Genomic DNA, 18,885 nt, shown 5'->3' with positions numbered 1-18,885 from the left:
TAACTAGTTTTCAAATTTGAAGTAAAAAATAATGACTTGATGAATTATTGTGGTTTACAATTTGAAATTTTAGTTCGGACTTTAGCAAGCATCGTGGCACTTGAGATGCTTGATTTGCCTTTGCGGGCTAAATAAAATGACGTGGCGGGCCAGATTTGGCCCCCTATCCTTGGCTTTGACACCTGTGCAATAGATAGAGATGCACTAAAAGGAATACAATACAATACAGAACAGCTTCCTTGATAAGGAGCCTTCTCATGCTGAATATATACAAATTTGAAAATCCATTTTAAGGATTCCATTTCTTTCAGTTCTTAAAGCACCTGCAGCACTGCATGAGCGGATTCGCAGTCTGGACAGGGAAATGGTAAAAGAAATCATCTAAATCTGCAGCTAATCAATCATTTTGTCATTAATCCATCCAGCCATTTTTTTGTCTCTCTTATCAGACGGGGAACATACTGAAGCACAAACTTTGCCGCCGACCAACTCGCTCCGAGCTGGTCCGCATGCACATCCTGCAAGGTGCGAAAAGCCTGGTTGCCCTCTCGGTTCCCGCGTGACGGTAAAAGAAGCTGACACCGACTTTTTTTTTACGCAGAAAGCAAAGCTGACGCCTCCGTGCAAGCCGCTCAGATGAAGCTGAAGAGGGCCCGACTGGCCGATGATCTCAACCAGAAGATTGCCCACAGGCCCGGACCCATTGAGCTGGTTCAGAAGAACATCCTTCCTGTGGACCGGGGTGGTAACAAAGACCATGACGGTAGATGTTTATTTTTTTCACGATTGTGGTGGGTAGGGCTCGAGCAGATCTGACTTTGCTGCGGTGATCTGTGACTAACTTGACGTCAACTACCCACAGAAGTCTGTCTGCTTTGCAGCTCCTTGTAAAAAAAACATTCAGCCTAAAATGTCAAGTTGTCACTGTAAAGGGAACACAGTCCAATTACATCAGTGTCATACTCCAGCTAAAACGTAAACAGGATGTCAGTGTCGAAACAAAAATGACGGCTTTTCTTGACCTGTCAAATAAAAAAACAAAAAAATATTATTGGATAGCAACAGTTCTTGAACTGTGTTGACTCCATGTTGCGATCATACTAAAATAGATGCGTGAAAAAACATTCCTTCTGTATTCCTTATCTTTATTGTTATTTTTTTTGTTTAACTTTCACCTCGGGGGAGTTCATCGTTTGAGGAAAGCAACCAAAACAAATTCACGTTATTGCCCACGAAAAAGAAGATATTTCGTTGCAGTAGGAAACAAAAAAATAAAATATAAGACATATATAGATCTATAAAAATGTATTAAAATATATATCTAATATATAGAAATAAATATGATATAATGGGCGAATTATACGTTTATTATGTTTGTTAAAGTCATTATAAGTGCCTTGCACGCTGTGTCCGAGAGGACAGTAATTTTGTCTGTGCTGTATGTCATGCATATTAGCATATTTGACAATAAAGCTGACTTTGACTTTGAAATAAATAATAATTAGATATCTATATATATATATACTCTAGATATATAATGTATACAAATATAGATAGCTAGCTAGATAAATAGACAGCGAGCTAGATAGACAGCTAACAACATAGCTAGCTAGCGAACGAGATAGCCAGCTAGCTAACCAGATAGATGGCTAGCTAACAAAATATCTCGCTAGCTAATGAGACAGCAAGCTAGCTAAAGACATAGATAGCTAGCTTATCAAGCTAGCTAAAGACATAGCTAGATAGCTAACGAGATAGCAAGCTAGCTAACGAGGTAGATAGCAAGCTAACGAAATAGCGAGATAGCTAATGAGATAGCAAGATAGATTTATAGAAAGCAAAATTGTGACATGAAAGCAATGTACAGAATCTGGACTAGTTCTGATAGCAATTTTGAATATGTTTGTCTTCCAGGTGATAGTCCGAACCCGAGCGAGGAAATCGATGTGTACACTTTCGACGAGGGTGACCATGACATTTTATCGCTGCACACTTGTTGCCAAACATCTCCGAGCACCGACTCGGTCTCGCCCACATCGACCGAGGCCACATTTCTTTCCTGTTCCGACACCTCCGTGCGGGTAAGGTTGAAATAAAGTCGGGGTTGAAATAAATGAATGAAAAAAGAATATAAAAAAATGTCCACACGTAACATTATTGCTCTTCTCCACTCAGCCCTCACCGTCTAACCCCTCATCCGATTTATCCTCCACCAGCGAGCAACCTACAACTTCATCTCAACCAATCACTGCTACGATCACAAAGGTGAGCCTCGCCTTTTCACACTCAAATAAATACATTCCACAAATACCAACCCGGCGCCGTGGTATGCGAGTGGTCAGCGGGTCCGCGTCACCGTTTGTAGGTCATGGCTGAAGTGGAGTTTGTATTTTTTCTTCCTTCCAGCCAACTACAGTAGTAGTTAAAAATGGTGGCCTTTCAAACACGTAAATCCCAGTTTTCATCACTCGCTCGCCATTCACTTCCAGCAGGTGTTAAAAACATGAGGGTCCTATTTCCATTTCCTCTTTCTTCATCCACTAAAGATTCTCATCAAGCGTGTCTCCAGTGGCATTCAACCAAATATCTCTTTTCACATATGCTGTCCTGTGTGTGTATGTGCACGCGTGTGTGTATGTGCGCGCGTGTGTGTTCCACTCCGCAGCAGAGCTCGCCAAAGCCGGCGGGCGAGAAAAGCCGCAGCAAAAAAAGCAGAGAGGCCAAGCCCAGGATACGCAAGCTCAAGTATCATCAGTACGTTCCCCCGGACCAGCAGAAGCACGAATTGAAGCCCTCGCCGGCTGCCGCGGCGGCAAGCGTGGATGCCGCTTACGTCCGCATCCTGCAACAGCAGCAGCACTTTCTACAGCTGCAAATTCTTAGCCAGCAGCGTTTTGATCACCAACAGGCGGCGGTCAAGTACGGAAGTTGTTTTTTTTCCTATTTCCTATTTCCTATTGCATTGTTTGCATGAATGTTTGTTGCTAGGCAGACTTTGTGGGGCAGAATCATTTGTGCCCTCAAGCCTGTCCAAGAACAAATCGTGTGGGTTTTTTGTGCAGCCATTGTAAGATTTATCACAAAACAAAATCATGCAACTAAATTTTCCCGGGAAACGTGCAAGTAGGAACGCAAATAGGTGCATTTTGACCACCAGCGGGTGACACTAAATTTTGGCTCTGATCTTCCATGTTTCTTATACAATGCTTCGCTTCTACTCTGACTCTCTTTCCTTTTCCTCTCCTCCCCCATCAGTTCAACAGGCAATTTCCAAAGCAGCTCCTCTGCCAAGCTCTCGAACGAAAACTGCAAGCCAGATCAGTTACCGGCCAATGTGGACGAAATGAAGGTACAGTCCCAAAAATAAATACAAACATTTGAATTTATTATCATATAGTGGAACGTCTCGATTCGAAAATTTCGGATTTTTTTTATGCCTCAGTTTACAACCAAAAATCGGTTCTTGATCAAACTGTGTGCACGTGAATGCACCACCCGACTCCCCTCCGCTTCCTTTTATGTCACTTCCTTGTGTCGTGTGATCGACATATTATCCTCGTATAGCGTTTCATTGTGACCGGTGTGTTTGTATTTTCTAATCAAAAAAATTCAGACATTGATTACATTGATAAAAATGGGAAATGTTTTGGTTTCGAATCAAAATGGTCTTTGAATAGCTTTCTGAAACGGGTTATGGTCAAAAACTCTGGTTTGACTGTATGCAAATTTCCCCATTGTGGGACGAATAAAGGCTTTCTGATTCTGATATATACCTGCAAGCTACCTCTAAATCTATTCGATTGTATTTTATTGTGAAGTGCATTGTTGCTAGGCATAATTTGTGGGGCAAAAGTGCCAAAGCCTATTGAAGCCATCTGCTGGTCCAATCCAGTCAAGTCCTTCACCTGCCTCAAAATGAAAAAAAACTGACTGGGGTATTATTGTGTATGTGCGCTTCCAGGTAGCCGAGCTGAAAGTCGAACTCAAACTGCGCTCGCTTCCCGTTTCCGGAACCAAGATGGATCTAATCGAGCGACTGAAGTTGTATCACGAAACTGTCGCCGGACTGGAGACAAAAGTGTCCGAAAACACCCCAGGATTGTCCCTTAAAGTGTCTCCCATTGGCTTTCTGGACAACCGTTCAACGGACAGTCTCGCGGCGCCCCCTCCTGGTCATATCGGGTCCCACGAGAAGGACCGACGTCTCCATGAGAAGGAGCTTCAGATCGAGGAGCTGAAAAGGCGGCTCGAGCATGAGCAGAGGCTGGTGGAGGCTCTCAAGCTGCAGCTGGAAGTGGAGAAGAAAAGTCAGCAGCTGGGAGAGTCCCCTCCGTCCGGTCTCGGTCCTCCGTCGCCCCTCAAGGAGGAGCCTGTGAACATCAAACAGGAAAAAAACACGGAGACGAGCAGCCCCTCACCGCCTCTTGCCGCAAAAGTGGAGAACACAGAACATCTGAGCAAGGTGAGGAGGAAAAGAAAATCACATTGGAAAATCACAAGATTGATTGAGTAATCTGTAGACATCACACCAAAAAACAAAAAGCGATCAATAAAGCGTTATCTTTTTCCTATCATTTATATGTAATTCATTATTTAGTCAGATTTGGGTTTCTTTATTTTTGTTTGCAGACATGGGCGGGGCAGAGGACAGCCCAAAGTGTTCTCCTGTCAAGTGTCACTAAAGCTCCCATGCGTGAGGTCGAGCATGCGATTGTCATTACAGTGATACCTCACCTTACGAACTTAAGTGGTTCCCACAGTGTGTCAGGTGAAAAGTTCATCTGCCAAACATTTATTTCCCATAAGAAACCATTAAAAATGAGAATAATCCGTTCCCAGGTCCCCATAAAACATAATTTTCTACTAAATAAGCCTTAAAACTACACAAAATATACCTTATATTATGTATAATAAATGTGATATTGTATTATAATGAAAGAAATAAACTGTACTGTATGATAAAGTCATTTTATTTCCCTTTATGGTGGTCGTTGTTGTAGTTGCCGTGCTTTCTCGGCGATAATACCCTCACTCACACTGTCCCCTGCTAGCTGCTTTTCGTTAATCCAAATCAACAGAAGTTTTTCAATCTCTCCTATTGCCTCAGACCGTTGCTTACACAACACAGAAACACCCCTAGCCACACGTAGCAATGGTCGACTTAGCATACTGGTACTGGGATGCTAAATTACACAAACGCACACGTCGTTGGTGTTTTTTGATGATCTCCTTCTTCTGCTCGACCATAATTTTCTTTTGTGTCCTCTTTAACACTAGCCTGTGGTGGGGTCTTTTTTGGTCCCATAATAGCAAAAGTACTCCACTTGATAACAAACCACGTCCGCACTGAGTGCACTCAAAGAAAGTGTATGTGGAAAACTAGTCCGCCAGCCACTGTGGCCCTGTTCGACCATGTGGTTTGGTGTTCATCCGCCAAAAACTAGTCCGCCAGCCACCATGGCGCTGTGTGGTTTGATTCGTCCGCCGAAAAGTAGTTCGGATGCCAAGATTATATTCTCGCGAATATAATGTTCGTAAGGCAAAAAGTTTGTGAGCTAAAACGTTCGTAAACTGAGGTATCACTGTATTATGATAATTTTTCTTATTATTTTTGACATCCTCAAGCATGTGTAGATTATTCTTTTTGTTCGTCCCCCACTAGACTGTCAATCATGGCGACGCTCCGTCCTTCTCACCACTAAAATGTAAATTCCTCCGAGAACCTCCTCGCTATGAAGACGCCGTCAAACACGCGCGCATGCTGCCTGCTATTCAGGTGACAAAAAAAAGACCTTCTTGTCCATCACAGTTTCCAAACATTTCCAAAATGTCACTTAAATATTTTCCTCCAGGGTTTGTGCGCAGCCAGCCAGCAGATGGACGACCTGTTTGACATCCTCATCGAAAGTGGTGGTAAGGTTGAACCCTTTGTTGCAATCGATCTCGTCTCAAACACGCGTGGGTGACACCGAAACAGTAACACAGCACCACTCTAAAAGGTTTCATCCTTAATTTAACTCATTTACTGCCAGACATGTGCAAACGTGTGTCCACCCCAGTGCCAGGGTTTTTGTCATTTTCACTCAAAATCCAGGACCCACAGAATATTGAGTTTTTAGGACTACATAAACATTCAATTCAGCATTAAAAAGCTCAGAGTCGCTTTCTTCAGAAAACCTTCATGTGTCTCACAAAGGACGAATTCTCAATTCAAAGAAGCAAATTTAGGAAAGGAAGAAAGAACAGAAGAAAGTACAGAAGAGCTGCTGTAAAGCGAGCCATTTTCAAATATTGATATCAAGTCAACCAAACGGGCAAAATGAAACAATGTTTCATTGAAACATACATTGCAAAAAATTGCATTACAAAAATTCTTATATATATTTAGTGCTTTATCACTTCCAGGAGGGGGCAGCATTTCCATTGCTAGTCTCCATAGTCGTGCAGCTGTTGTTAGAGTGCCCTTCATTTTCGATTCCTTTTTTTTTTGATTGTTGATTACCATCAAGAGTTTTTTTAAAGACGGGCATCAGCATTAAATGGACGGCACAGAAGACGACCTGTTGTCGAATTCAGACTCACAAGAAAGTGTGAAAGTTTACATTGTCAATAAATGATTTTTATCATGGATGCATGTTGTCACTTACAATGCATGGTCTCAGCAGAGAAAAAGTGAAACATTTTATACCGATTTTTAATGCAAAATTAGGGTTCCCCTTATACATGTCCACGTTATACTTGAATAAATACGGTACATAAACATTAAAGGCGCTTATAAATAAAATGTATTATTATTATTATTATTATTATTCAATTCAGCATATGAAACCTTACACTTTCTTCTTTCGTCAGAAAAAAAGTTAATTCCTAAGTGATATGGGTCTGGAGTTATCTGACCTTAAAATGTGGGCGGCTCTCCAAAATAAAATACAATACATAATATTTATTTATATAGCGCTTTAACAACAACTGAAGCTGGAACAAAGCACTAATATTGGAAAAAGGGAAATGCTGCCCCCTCGTGGAAGGGAAGAACATGGCCAGAGGTCTGACCAGCGCTTTATCAGCACACCCTGCAAGAAAAAACAAAACCAGGGAAATTCTGGAATGGCGCTCCACGTCATAATTTCAATTCTGGATTAAATTCGGGAATGGCAGTGAATGAGTTAATCAATCCCCCCTTAAAAAAAATCATTCATTTAAAAAAACTGCACGGTGGCACCCGTGGTTTAAACAAAGTTGCATTCGAATTATTTTCAAGGCTTTGAACTAACTGGTTAGTAATGCATAACAAAAAGGTGACCAATAATTTCACTCTGTGGAACAAAAATTAGCACCGTAGTGACGCAAATTTACGAGGACGCTTTCTGAAAAACCACATCATGTTCACATCATTACCCATTTCTTCAATTTCTCCACTCAGAAATGTCTCCCTTCGTCAAACCGGACCCTCCTGACGCCAACAAGCGTGTGGCCGTCACGCCCAGCGTCACCCTCCTCCCTGTCAACACCGTCCTGTCACGCCCTCCGCCCTGCGTCCAGATGGCACCCATGCCTGCCGAGGAGCTTCCTCTACCCCTGATCGCCATGGAGATGGGACTGGACGACAACATGGACGCAGAGTCCGACCTCCATGGCATGGACTGGCTGGATCTCAGCGTATCGGCGGCTGAGAGCGTCTTCTCGGCAGACTTCCTGGACGCTTACCAGCTGCTCTAAAGGTCATCAGCAGATTGTGACAGAGATAGCAAGAGTCACAGAAAGTGGGCATCATTGGAAAGGTTGTCAAAATTGCACTTTGGGTCTTTCATTGAATTAAAAAAAACATGTAGAGTAAGGCGTTTTCTTTTTTAAACAAATAGTGTGTATTAAGTAAGGTGTTTTTATCCGGAAAAAAAGTACAGTAAGACTTTTTTAGACCGAAAAAAAACCCAACCATTTATAGTATGCAGTTAGCCCTAAAAAAGCGACCGTGGATAGAAAGGCGTTTTTGACATTTTGATTGTTTTTTTTTTCGTGTCAAAAACAGCTTACTTTACTACAGCCTTACTATACATGGCCATTTTTTTTTCAGTAAAAACGCCTTACTATACATGGTCGTTTTTTTTCGGCTAAAAACGCCTTTCTATACATAGCCCTTTTTTTCAGTAAAAACACCTTTTTTCCCGTCTTCTTTTTCCAGCGAAAATGCCTGACTATACATGTTTGTTGGTTTTTTTTTTTTTTCGGGCTAAAACCAACTTACTATACATGGTCTGTCTTTCGGCTAAAAATGCCTTACTATACATGGTGCTTTTTTTCAGTAAAAACGCCTCACTATACATGGTCGTTTTTTTAGGTTAAAAACACCTTACTATACAAGGTCGTTTTTTTAGGGCTAAAAACGCCTTACGATACATGTTTTTGATTTTTTTTTTTTCGGCTAAAAACGCCTTAGTATACATGGTCATTTTTTTCGTGTCAAAAACGCGGCACTATACATGGTGGGTTTTTTTTAGCCTAAAAACGCCTTACTATACATGGTCGTTTTTTTCGGGCTAAAAACGCCTTACTATTTGTGGTCGTTTTTTCTGGGAGGGGTGCTAAAAACGCCCTACTATACATGACCATTTTTTTAAAGTAAAAACGCCTTACTATACATGGTTGTTTTTTAGGTTAACAACACCTTACTATACATGGTCGTTTTTTTGGGCTAAAAACGCCTTACTATACATAATCTTTTTTTTTTTTTCGGGCTAAAAACGCCTTACTATACATGGTGCTTTTTTCGGGCTAAAAACGCCTTACTGTACATGGTCGTTTTTTCGGGCTAAAAACACCTTACTATACATGGTCGTTTTTTTGGGCTAAAAACGCCTTACTATATATAATCTTTTTTTTTTCTGGCTAAAAACGCCTTACTATATATAATCTTTTTTTTTCGGGCTAAAAACGCCTTACTATACATGGTGCTTTTTTTCGGGCTAAAAATGCCTTACTATACATAATCTTTTTTTTTTTCGGGCGAAAAACGCCTTACTATACATAATCTTTTTTTTCCGGCTAAAAACGCCTTACATGGTTGTTTTTTCGGGTGAAAAACACCTTACTATACATGGTCTTTTTTTGGGGCTAAAAACGCCTTACTATACATAATCTTTTTTTTTTCGGGCGAAAAACGCCTTACTATACATTATCGTTTTTTCGTGCTAAAAACGCCTTACTATACATGGTTGTTTTTTCGGGTGAAAAACACCTTACTATACATGGTCGTTTTTTTGGGGCTAAAAACGCCTTACTATAATGGTCGTTTTTTTGCACTAAAAACGGCTTACTATACATGGTCGGTTTTTTTGGGGCTAAAACGCCTTACTTTACATGGTCTTTTTTTGGGCTAAAATCGCCTTACTATACATGGTCGTTTTTTTGGGCTAAAAACGCCTTACTTTACATGGTCATTTTTTGGGGGGCTAAAAACGGCTTACTATACATGGTCGTTTTTTTCGGACTAAAAACGCCTTACTATACATGGCCATTTTTTGGGGGGCTAAAAACGCCTTACTATACATGGTCGTTTTTTTTCGGACTAAAAACGCCTTACTATACATGGCCATTTTTTGGGGGGCTAAAAACGCCTTACTATACATGGTCGTTTTTTTTGGGCTAAAAACGCCTTACTTTACATGGTCATTTTTTGGGGGGCTAAAAACGCCTTACTATACATGGTCATTTTTTCGGACTAAAAACGCCTTACTACACATGGTCGTTTTTTTTGCGCTAAAAACGCCTTGCTACACATGGTCGTTTTTGTCAGGCTAAAAACGCCTTACTTTATATGGTCTTTTTTGGGGCTAAAATCGCCTTACGATACATGGTCGTTTTCTTTGGACTAAAAACGCCTGACTATACGTCATTTTTTTCGGGCTAAAAACGCTTTACTATATCTAATCTTTTTTTTTCTGGCTAAAAACGCCTTACTATACATAATATTTTTTTTCGGGCTAAAAACGCCTTACTATACATGGTCTTTTTTTTCGGGCTAAAAACGCCTTACTATACATGGTCGTTTTTTGGGCCTAAAAACGCCTTGCTACACATGGTCGTTTTTGTCAGGCTAAAAACGCCTTACTTTACATGGTCGTTTTTTTCGGACTAAAAACGCCTTACTATATATGGTCTTTTTTGTCAGGCTAAAAACCCCTTACTACACATGGTTGTTGTTTCGGGCTAAAAACGCCTTACTATTCATGGTCGTTTTTTTCGTGTCAAAAACGCCTTACCATACATTGTCGATATTTTTCAGGTCAAAATGCCTTACTATACATGCCGAAAACAATGACTGTATCCGTAAGGCGTTTTTAGCTTCAAACCTTGTCTTTTTTTACCCTTTGAACAATACATCGTTGGTGTCAGAAAAACAATACAGAACAAGTGACGGTCGCCGGTAGTGTAGTGGTACACTCACTGGCAGTTGGTACAGGCAACCTGGGATCAAGCCCCACTCAGTGACTCTGCAACTTCAAAATTGAACACTTACTTTTTATTAGGAAACCACAAGAGTTGGTGTCAAATATGACGAGTGGCAAGCTGTAGTACCTGGTAGTGTAGTGGTATATTCACTGGCTGTAGGTCCAGGCAGTGTGGGATCGAACCGTGTTCATTGACACCAAAAATGTGTTTTAATAGTTTTTGACCGGGGGTTTTTAACCCCCAAAAAACCATCATGTATAGTAAGGCGTTTTTAGCCCGAAAAAAACGACCATGTATTGTAAGGCGTTTTTAGCCCGGAAAAAACGACCGTGTATAGTAAGGCGTTTTTAGACCGAAAAAAACGACCATGTATAGTAAGGCGTTTTTAGCCCAAAAAAACGACCATGTATTGTAAGGCGTTTTTAGCCCAAAAAAAACGACCATGAATAGTAAGGCGTTTTTAGCCCGAAAAAAACGACCATGTATAGTAAGGCGTTTTTAGCCCGAAAAAAACGACCATGTATAGTAAGGTGTTTTTAGGCCGAAAAAAACGACCATGTATAGTAAGGCGTTTTTAGCCCCAAAAAACGACCATGTATAGTAAGGCGTTTTTAGCCCGAAAAAAAACGACCATGTATAGTAAGGCGTTTTTAGCCCGAAAAAACGACCATGTATAGTAAGGCGTTTTTAGTGCAAAAAAACTACCATGTATAGTAAGGCGTTTTTAAGCCTGAAAAACACAACCATGTATAGTAAGGCGTTTTTAGCCCAAAAAAAACGACCATGTATTGTAAGGCGTTTTTAGCCCGGAAAAAACGACCGTGTATAGTAAGGCGTTTTTAGCCCGAAAAAAACGACCATGTATAGTAAGGCGTTTTTAGCCCAAAAAAAACGACCATGTATTGTAAGGCGTTTTTAGCCCAAAAAAAACGACCATGAATAGTAAGGCGTTTTTAGCCCGAAAAAAACGACCATGTATAGTAAGGCGTTTTTAGCGCAAAAAAAATGACTATGTATAGTAAGGTGTTTTTAGGCCGAAAAAAACGACCATGTATAGTAAGGCGTTTTTAGCCCAAAAAAAACTACCATGTATAGTAAGGCGTTTTTAGCCCGAAAAAAACGACCATGTATAGTAAGGTGTTTTTAGGCCGAAAAAAACGACCATGTATAGTAAGGCGTTTTTAGACCATGTATAGTAAGGCGTTTTTAGCCCAAAAAAAACGACCATGTATAGTAAGGCGTTTTTAGCCCAAAAAAAAACGACCATGTATAGTAAGGCGTTTTTAGCCCGAAAAAAACGACAATAAAACGGCTTACTATAGTAAGGCGTTTTTAGCCCGAAAAAAACGACCATGTATAGTAAGGCGTTTTTAGCGCAAAAAAAATGACTATGTATCGTAAGGCATTTTTAGTCCCAAAAAAACGACCATGTATAGTAAGGCGTTTTTAGCCCGAAAAAAACGACAAAAAAACGGCTTACTATAGTAAGGCGTTTTTAGCCCGAAAAAAACGACCATGTATAGTAAGGCGTTTTTAGCCCAAAAAAACGACCATGTATAGTAAGGCGTTTTTTAGCCCAAAAAAACGACCATGTATAGTAAGGCGTTTTTAGCCCGAAAAAAACGATCATGTATAGTAAGGCGTTTTTTAGCCCGAAAAAACGACCATGTATAGTAAGGCGTTTTTAGCCCGAAAAAAACGACCATGTATAGTAAGGTGTTTTTAGGCCGAAAAAAACGACCATGTATAGTAAGGCGTTTTTAGCCCAAAAAAACGACCATGTATAGTAAGGCGTTTTTAGCCCAAAAAAAACGACCATGTATAGTAAGGCGTTTTTAGCCCAAAAAAAAACGACCATGTATAGTAAGGCGTTTTTAGCCCGAAAAAAACGACAATAAAACGGCTTACTATAGTAAGGCGTTTTTAGCCCGAAAAAAACGACCATGTATAGTAAGGCGTTTTTAGCGCAAAAAAAATGACTATGTATCGTAAGGCATTTTTAGTCCCAAAAAAACGACCATGTATAGTAAGGCGTTTTTAGCCCGAAAAAAACGACAAAAAAACGGCTTACTATAGTAAGGCGTTTTTAGCCCGAAAAAAACGACCATGTATAGTAAGGCGTTTTTAGCCCAAAAAAACGACCATGTATAGTAAGGCGTTTTTTAGCCCAAAAAAACGACCATGTATAGTAAGGCGTTTTTAGCCCGAAAAAAACGATCATGTATAGTAAGGCGTTTTTAGCCCGAAAAAACGACCATGTATAGTAAGGCGTTTTTAGCCCGAAAAAAACGACCATGTATAGTAAGGCGTTTTTAGTGCAAAAAAAATGACTATGTATAGTAAGGCATTTTTAGTCCCAAAAAACGACCATGTATAGTAAGGTGTTTTTAGCCCGAAAAAAACGACAAAAAAACGGCTTACTATAGTAAGGCGTTTTTAGCCCGAAAAAAACGACAAAAAAACGGCTTACTCTAGTAAGGCGTTTTTTGCCCGAAAAAAAACGACCATGTATATAGTAAGGCGTTTTTAGCGCAAAAAAAATGACTATGTATAGTAAGGCATTTTTAGTCCCAAAAACACGACCATGTATAGTAAGGCGTTTTTAGCCCGAAAAAACGACCATGTATAGTAAGGCGTTTTTTAGCCCAAAAAAACGACCATGTATAGTAAGGCGTTTTTAGCCCGAAAAAAACGATCATGTATAGTAAGGCGTTTTTAGCCCGAAAAAACGACCATGTATAGTAAGGCGTTTTTAGCCTGAAAAAACGACCATATATAGTAAGGCGTTTTTATCCCGAAAAAACGACCATGTATAGTAAGGCGTTTTTAAGCCTGAAAAACACAACCATGTATAGTAAGGCGTTTTTAGCCCGAAAAAAACGACCATGTATAGTAAGGCGTTTTTAGCGCAAAAAAACGACCATGTATAGTAAGGCGTTTTTAGCCCCAAAAAACGACCATGTATAGTAAGGCGTTTTTAGCCCGAAAAAAAACGACCATGTATAGTAAGGCGTTTTTAGCCCGAAAAAACGACCATGTATAGTAAGGCGTTTTTAGTGCAAAAAAACGACCATGTATAGTAAGGCGTTTTTAAGCCTGAAAAACACAACCATGTATAGTAAGGCGTTTTTAGCCCGAAAAAAAACGACAAAAAAACGGCTTACTATAGTAAGGCGTTTTTAGCCCGAAAAAAACGACCATGTATAGTAAGGCGTTTTTAGCGCAAAAAAAATGACTATGTATAGTAAGGCATTTTTAGTCCCAAAAAAACGACCATGTATAGTAAGGCGTTTTTAGCCCGAAAAAACGACCATGTATAGTAAGGCGTTTTTAGCCCGAAAAAAAACGACCATGTACAGTAAGGCGTTTTTAGCCTGAAAAAAACGACCATGTATAGTAAGGCGTTATTAGCCCCAAAAAACGACCATGTATAGTAAGGCGTTTTTAGCCCCAAAAAACGACCATGTATAGTAAGGCATTTTTAGCCCGAAAAAAAACGACCATGTATAGTAAGGCGTTTTTAGCCCGAAAAAACGACCATGTATAGTAAGGCATTTTTAGTCCCAAAAAACGACCATGTATAGTAAGGTGTTTTTAGCCCGAAAAAAACGACAAAAAAACGGCTTACTATAGTAAGGCGTTTTTAGCCCGAAAAAAACGACAAAAAAACGGCTTACTATAGTAAGCCGTTTTTAGACCGAAAAAAACGACCATGTATAGTAAGGCGTTTTTAGCCCGAAAAAACGACCATGTATAGTAAGGCGTTTTTAGCCCGAAAAAACGACCATGTATAGTAAGGCGTTTTTAGCCCGAAAAAAACGACCATGTATAGTAAGGCGTTTTTAAGCCTGAAAAAAATGACCATGTATAGTAAGGCGTTTTTAAGCCTGAAAAAAATGACCATGTATAGTAAGGCGTTTTTAGTCCCAAAAAAACGACCATGTATAGTAAGGCGTTTTTAAGCCTGAAAAACACAACCATGTATAGTAAGGCGTTTTTAGCCCCAAAAAACGACCATGTATAGTAAGACGTTTTTAGCCCGAAAAAAACGACCATGTATAGTAAGGCGTTTTTAGCCCCAAAAAACGACCATGTATAGTAAGACGTTTTTAGCCCAAAAAAACGACCATGTATAGTAAGGCGTTTTTAGCCCGAGAAAAACTACCAAAAAACGCCTTACTATAGTAAGGCGTTTTTAGCCCGAAAAAAACAACCATGTATAGTAAGGCGTTTTTAGCCCAAAACAACGACCATGTATAGTAAGGCGTTTTTAGCCCGAAAAAAACGACCATGTATAGTAAGGCGTTTTTAGCCCAAAAAAACAACCATGTATAGTAAGGCGTTTTTAGCCCAAAAAAACGACCATGTATAGTAAGGCGTTTTTAGCCTGAAAAAAACGACCATGTATAGTAAGGCGTTTTTAGCTCGAAAAAAACGACCATGTATAGTAAGGCGTTTTTAGCCAGAAAAAAACGACCATGTATAGTAAGGCGTTTTTAGCCAGAAAAAAACGACCATGTATAGTAAGGCGTTTTTTAGCCTGAAAAAAATGACCATGTATAGTAAGGCGTTTTTAGTCCCAAAAAAACGACCATGTATAGTAAGGCGTTTTTAGCCCGAAAAAAACGCCCATGTATAGTAAGGCGTTTTTAAGCCTGAAAAAAATGACCATGTATAGTAAGGCGTTTTTAGCCCGAAAAAAACGACCATGTATAGTAAGGCGTTTTTAGCCCAAAAAAACGACCATGTATAGTAAGGCGTTTTTAAGCCTGAAAAACACGACCATGTATAGTAAGGCGTTTTTAGCCCGAAAAAAACCACCATGTATAGTAAGGCGTTTTTAAGCCTGAAAAAAATGACCATGTATAGTAAGGCGTTTTTAGCCCGAAAAAAACGACCATGTATAGTAAGGCGTTTTTAGCCCAAAAAAACGACCATGTATAGTAAGGCGTTTTAAGCCTGAAAAACACGACCATGTATAGTAAGGCGTTTTTAGCCCAAAAAAACGACCATGTATAGTAAGGCGTTTTTAAGCCTGAAAAACACGACCATGTTATAGTAAGGCGTTTTTAGCCCGAAAAAAACGCCCATGTATAGTAAGGCGTTTTTAAGCCTGAAAAAAATGACCATGTATAGTAAGGCGTTTTTAGCCCGAAAAAAACGACCATGTATAGTAAGGCGTTTTTAGCCCAAAAAAACGACCATGTATAGTAAGGCGTTTTTAAGCCTGAAAAACACGACCATGTATAGTAAGGCGTTTTTAGCCCGAAAAAAACCCATGTATAGTAAAAGCCTGAAAAAAATGACCATGTATAGTAAGGCGTTTTTAGCCGAAAAAAAACGACCATGTATAGTAAGGCGTTTTTAGCCCAAAAAAACGACCATGTATAGTAAAAAAACACGACCATGTATAGTAAGGCGTTTTTAGCCCGAAAAAAACGACCATGTATAGTAGCCCGAAAAAAACGACCATGTATAGTAAGGCGTTTTTAGAAAAAAACGACCATGTATAGTAAGGCGTTTTTAGCCCGAAAAAAACGACCATGTATAGTAAGGCGTTTTTAGCGCAAAAAAAAATGACTATGTATAGTAAGGCATTTTTAGCCCGAAAAAACAACCATGTATAGTAAGGCGTTTTTAGCCCAAAAAAACGACCATGTATAGTAAGGCGTTTTTAGCCCGAAAAAAACGACCATGTATAGTAAGGCGTTTTTAGCCCAAAAAAACGACCATGTATAGTAAGGCGTTTTTTAGCCCAAAAAAACGACCATGTATAGTAAGGCGTTTTTAGCCCGAAAAAAACGACCATGTATAGTAAGGCGTTTTTTAGCCCGAAAAAACGACCATGTATAGTAAGGCGTTTTTAGCCCGAAAAAAACGACCATGTATAGTAAGGCGTTTTTAGGCCGAAAAAAACGACCATGTATAGTAAGGCGTTTTTAGCCCAAAAAAACGACCATGTATAGTAAGGCGTTTTTAGCCCAAAAAAAACGACCATGTATAGTAAGGCGTTTTTAGCCCAAAAAAAAACGACCATGTATAGTAAGGCGTTTTTAGCCCGAAAAAAACGACAATAAAACGGCTTACTATAGTAAGGCGTTTTTAGCCCGAAAAAAACGACCATGTAAGGCGTTTTTAGCGCAAAAAAAATGACTATGTATAGTAAGGCATTTTTAGTCCCAAAAAAACGACCATGTATAGTAAGGCGTTTTTAGCCCGAAAAAAACGACAAAAAAACGGCTTACTATAGTAAGGCGTTTTTAGCCCGAAAAAAACGACCATGTATAGTAAGGCGTTTTTAGCCCAAAAAAACGACCATGTATAGTAAGGCGTTTTTTAGCCCAAAAAAACGACCATGTATAGTAAGGCGTTTTTAGCCCGAAAAAACGACCATGTATACTAAGGCGTTTTTAGCCCGAAAAAAACGACCATGTATAGTAAGGCGTTTTTAGTGCAAAAAAAATGACTATGTATAGTAAGGCATTTTTAGTCCCAAAAAACGACCATGTATAGTAAGGTGTTTTTAGCCCGAAAAAAACGACAAAAAAACGGCTTACTATAGTAAGGCGTTTTTAGCCCGAAAAAAACGACAAAAAAACGGCTTACTCTAGTAAGGCGTTTTTAGCCCGAAAAAAAACGACCATGTATATAGTAAGGCGTTTTTAGCGCAAAAAAAATGACTATGTATAGTAAGGCATTTTTAGTCCCAAAAACACGACCATGTATAGTAAGGCGTTTTTAGCCCGAAAAAACGACCATGTATAGTAAGGCGTTTTTAGCCCGAAAAAAACGATCATGTATAGTAAGGCGTTTTTAGCCCGAAAAAACGACCATGTATAGTAAGGTGTTTTTAGCCTGAAAAAAACGACCATATATAGTAAGGCGTTTTTAGCCCGAAAAAAACGATCATGTATAGTAAGGCGTTTTTAGCCCGAAAAAACGACCATGTATAGTAAGGCGTTTTTAGCCTGAAAAAAACGACCATATATAGTAAGGTGTTTTTAAGCCTGAAAAACACAACCATGTATAGTAAGGCGTTTTTAGCCCGAAAAAAACGACCATGTATAGTAAGGCGTTTTTAGCGCAAAAAAACGACCATGTATAGTAAGGCGTTTTTAGCCCCAAAAAACGACCATGTATAGTAAGGCGTTTTTAGCCCGAAAAAAAACGACCATGTATAGTAAGGCGTTTTTAGCCCGAAAAAACGACCATGTATAGTAAGGCGTTTTTAGTGCAAAAAAACGACCATGTATTGTAAGGCGTTTTTAAGCCTGAAAAACACAACCATGTATAGTAAGGCGTTTTTAGCCCGAAAAAAACGACAAAAAAACGGCTTACTATAGTAAGGCGTTTTTAGCCCGAAAAAAAACGACAAAAAAACGGCTTACTATAGTAAGGCGTTTTTAGCGCAAAAAAAATGACTATGTATAGTAAGGCATTTTTAGTCCCAAAAAAACGACCATGTATAGTAAGGCGTTTTTAGCCCGAAAAAACGACCATGTATAGTAAGGCGTTTTTAGCCCGAAAAAAAACGACCATGTACAGTAAGGCGTTTTTAGCCTGAAAAAAACGACCATGTATAGTAAGGCGTTATTAGCCCCAAAAAACGACCATGTATAGTAAGGCGTTTTTAGCCCCAAAAAACGACCATGTATAGTAAGGCGTTTTTAGCCCGAAAAAAAACGACCATGTATAGTAAGGCGTTTTTAGCCCGAAAAAACGACCATGTATAGTAAGGCGTTTTTAGTGCAAAAAAATGACTATGTATAGTAAGGCATTTTCAGTCCCAAAAAACGACCATGTATAGTAAGGTGTTTTTAGCCCGAAAAAAACGACAAAAAAACGGCTTACTATAGTAAGGCGTTTTTAGCCCGAAAAAAACGACAAAAAAACGGCTTACTATAGTAAGGCGTTTTTAGACCGAAAAAAACGACCATGTATAGTAAGGCGTTTTTAGCCCGAAAAAACGACCATGTATAGTAAGGCGTTTTTAGCCCGAAAAAACGACCATGTATAGTAAGGCGTTTTTTGTATAGTAAGGCGTTTTTAAGCCGAAAAAAACGACCATGTATAGTAAGGCGTTTTTAGCCCAAAACAACGACCATGTATAGTAAGTCATTTTTAGCCCAAATAAAAAGACCATGTATAGTAAGGCGAAATATATATATAGTAGCCCGAAAAAAATGACCTGTTTTTTTTCTGGCTTTTTCTTATTTTTGGGGGGTGGAGGGGGCATGGCCCCTTTTTTTGGCGGGGGGTTAAGTGTAAAGCAGCCCACTTCACACTACTGTCAAAGTGGCAGTGACCACATTAAAAAAAAAAGGGCAATGACCCACTTCGCATTTCAATCTGCTCTCCGGTGACCTCTTGTGGACACTCCCAACATGACACCACAAAAAGTGTCGCTCTCTCTCACACACACACACATACACGGTA

General features: G+C 39.5%; 1 protein-coding gene across 2 annotated transcripts in view; it reads left to right on the top strand.

The window, feature by feature from the left end:
• mrtfbb (myocardin related transcription factor Bb) overlaps positions 1-18,885 on the top strand; it is a 30,720-nt gene that overhangs the window by 5,951 nt on the left and 5,884 nt on the right. For both annotated transcript variants that reach the window (XM_089018266.1, XM_089018265.1), the window contains 12 exons: positions 312-367; positions 450-525; positions 602-763; positions 1,915-2,081; positions 2,176-2,265; positions 2,666-2,919; positions 3,256-3,349; positions 3,962-4,462; positions 4,630-4,698; positions 5,663-5,776; positions 5,853-5,913; positions 7,424-7,781. In XM_089018266.1, the coding sequence (XP_088874392.1) occupies positions 312-367; positions 450-525; positions 602-763; positions 1,915-2,081; positions 2,176-2,265; positions 2,666-2,919; positions 3,256-3,349; positions 3,962-4,462; positions 4,630-4,698; positions 5,663-5,776; positions 5,853-5,913; positions 7,424-7,719 (1,940 nt within the window). In that variant the 3' untranslated portion in view covers positions 7,720-7,781. The remainder of the gene's footprint in view (positions 1-311; positions 368-449; positions 526-601; positions 764-1,914; positions 2,082-2,175; positions 2,266-2,665; positions 2,920-3,255; positions 3,350-3,961; positions 4,463-4,629; positions 4,699-5,662; positions 5,777-5,852; positions 5,914-7,423; positions 7,782-18,885) is intronic.

The sequence above is a fragment of the Hippocampus bargibanti genome, linkage group LG17 (assembly GCF_051943395.1).
Source record: "Hippocampus bargibanti isolate YZ-2025 linkage group LG17, ASM5194339v1, whole genome shotgun sequence".
Taxonomy (NCBI): domain Eukaryota; kingdom Metazoa; phylum Chordata; class Actinopteri; order Syngnathiformes; family Syngnathidae; genus Hippocampus; species Hippocampus bargibanti.
Note: the sequence above shows the minus strand (reverse complement) of the source record. Positions and strands in the feature narration are given on the sequence as shown.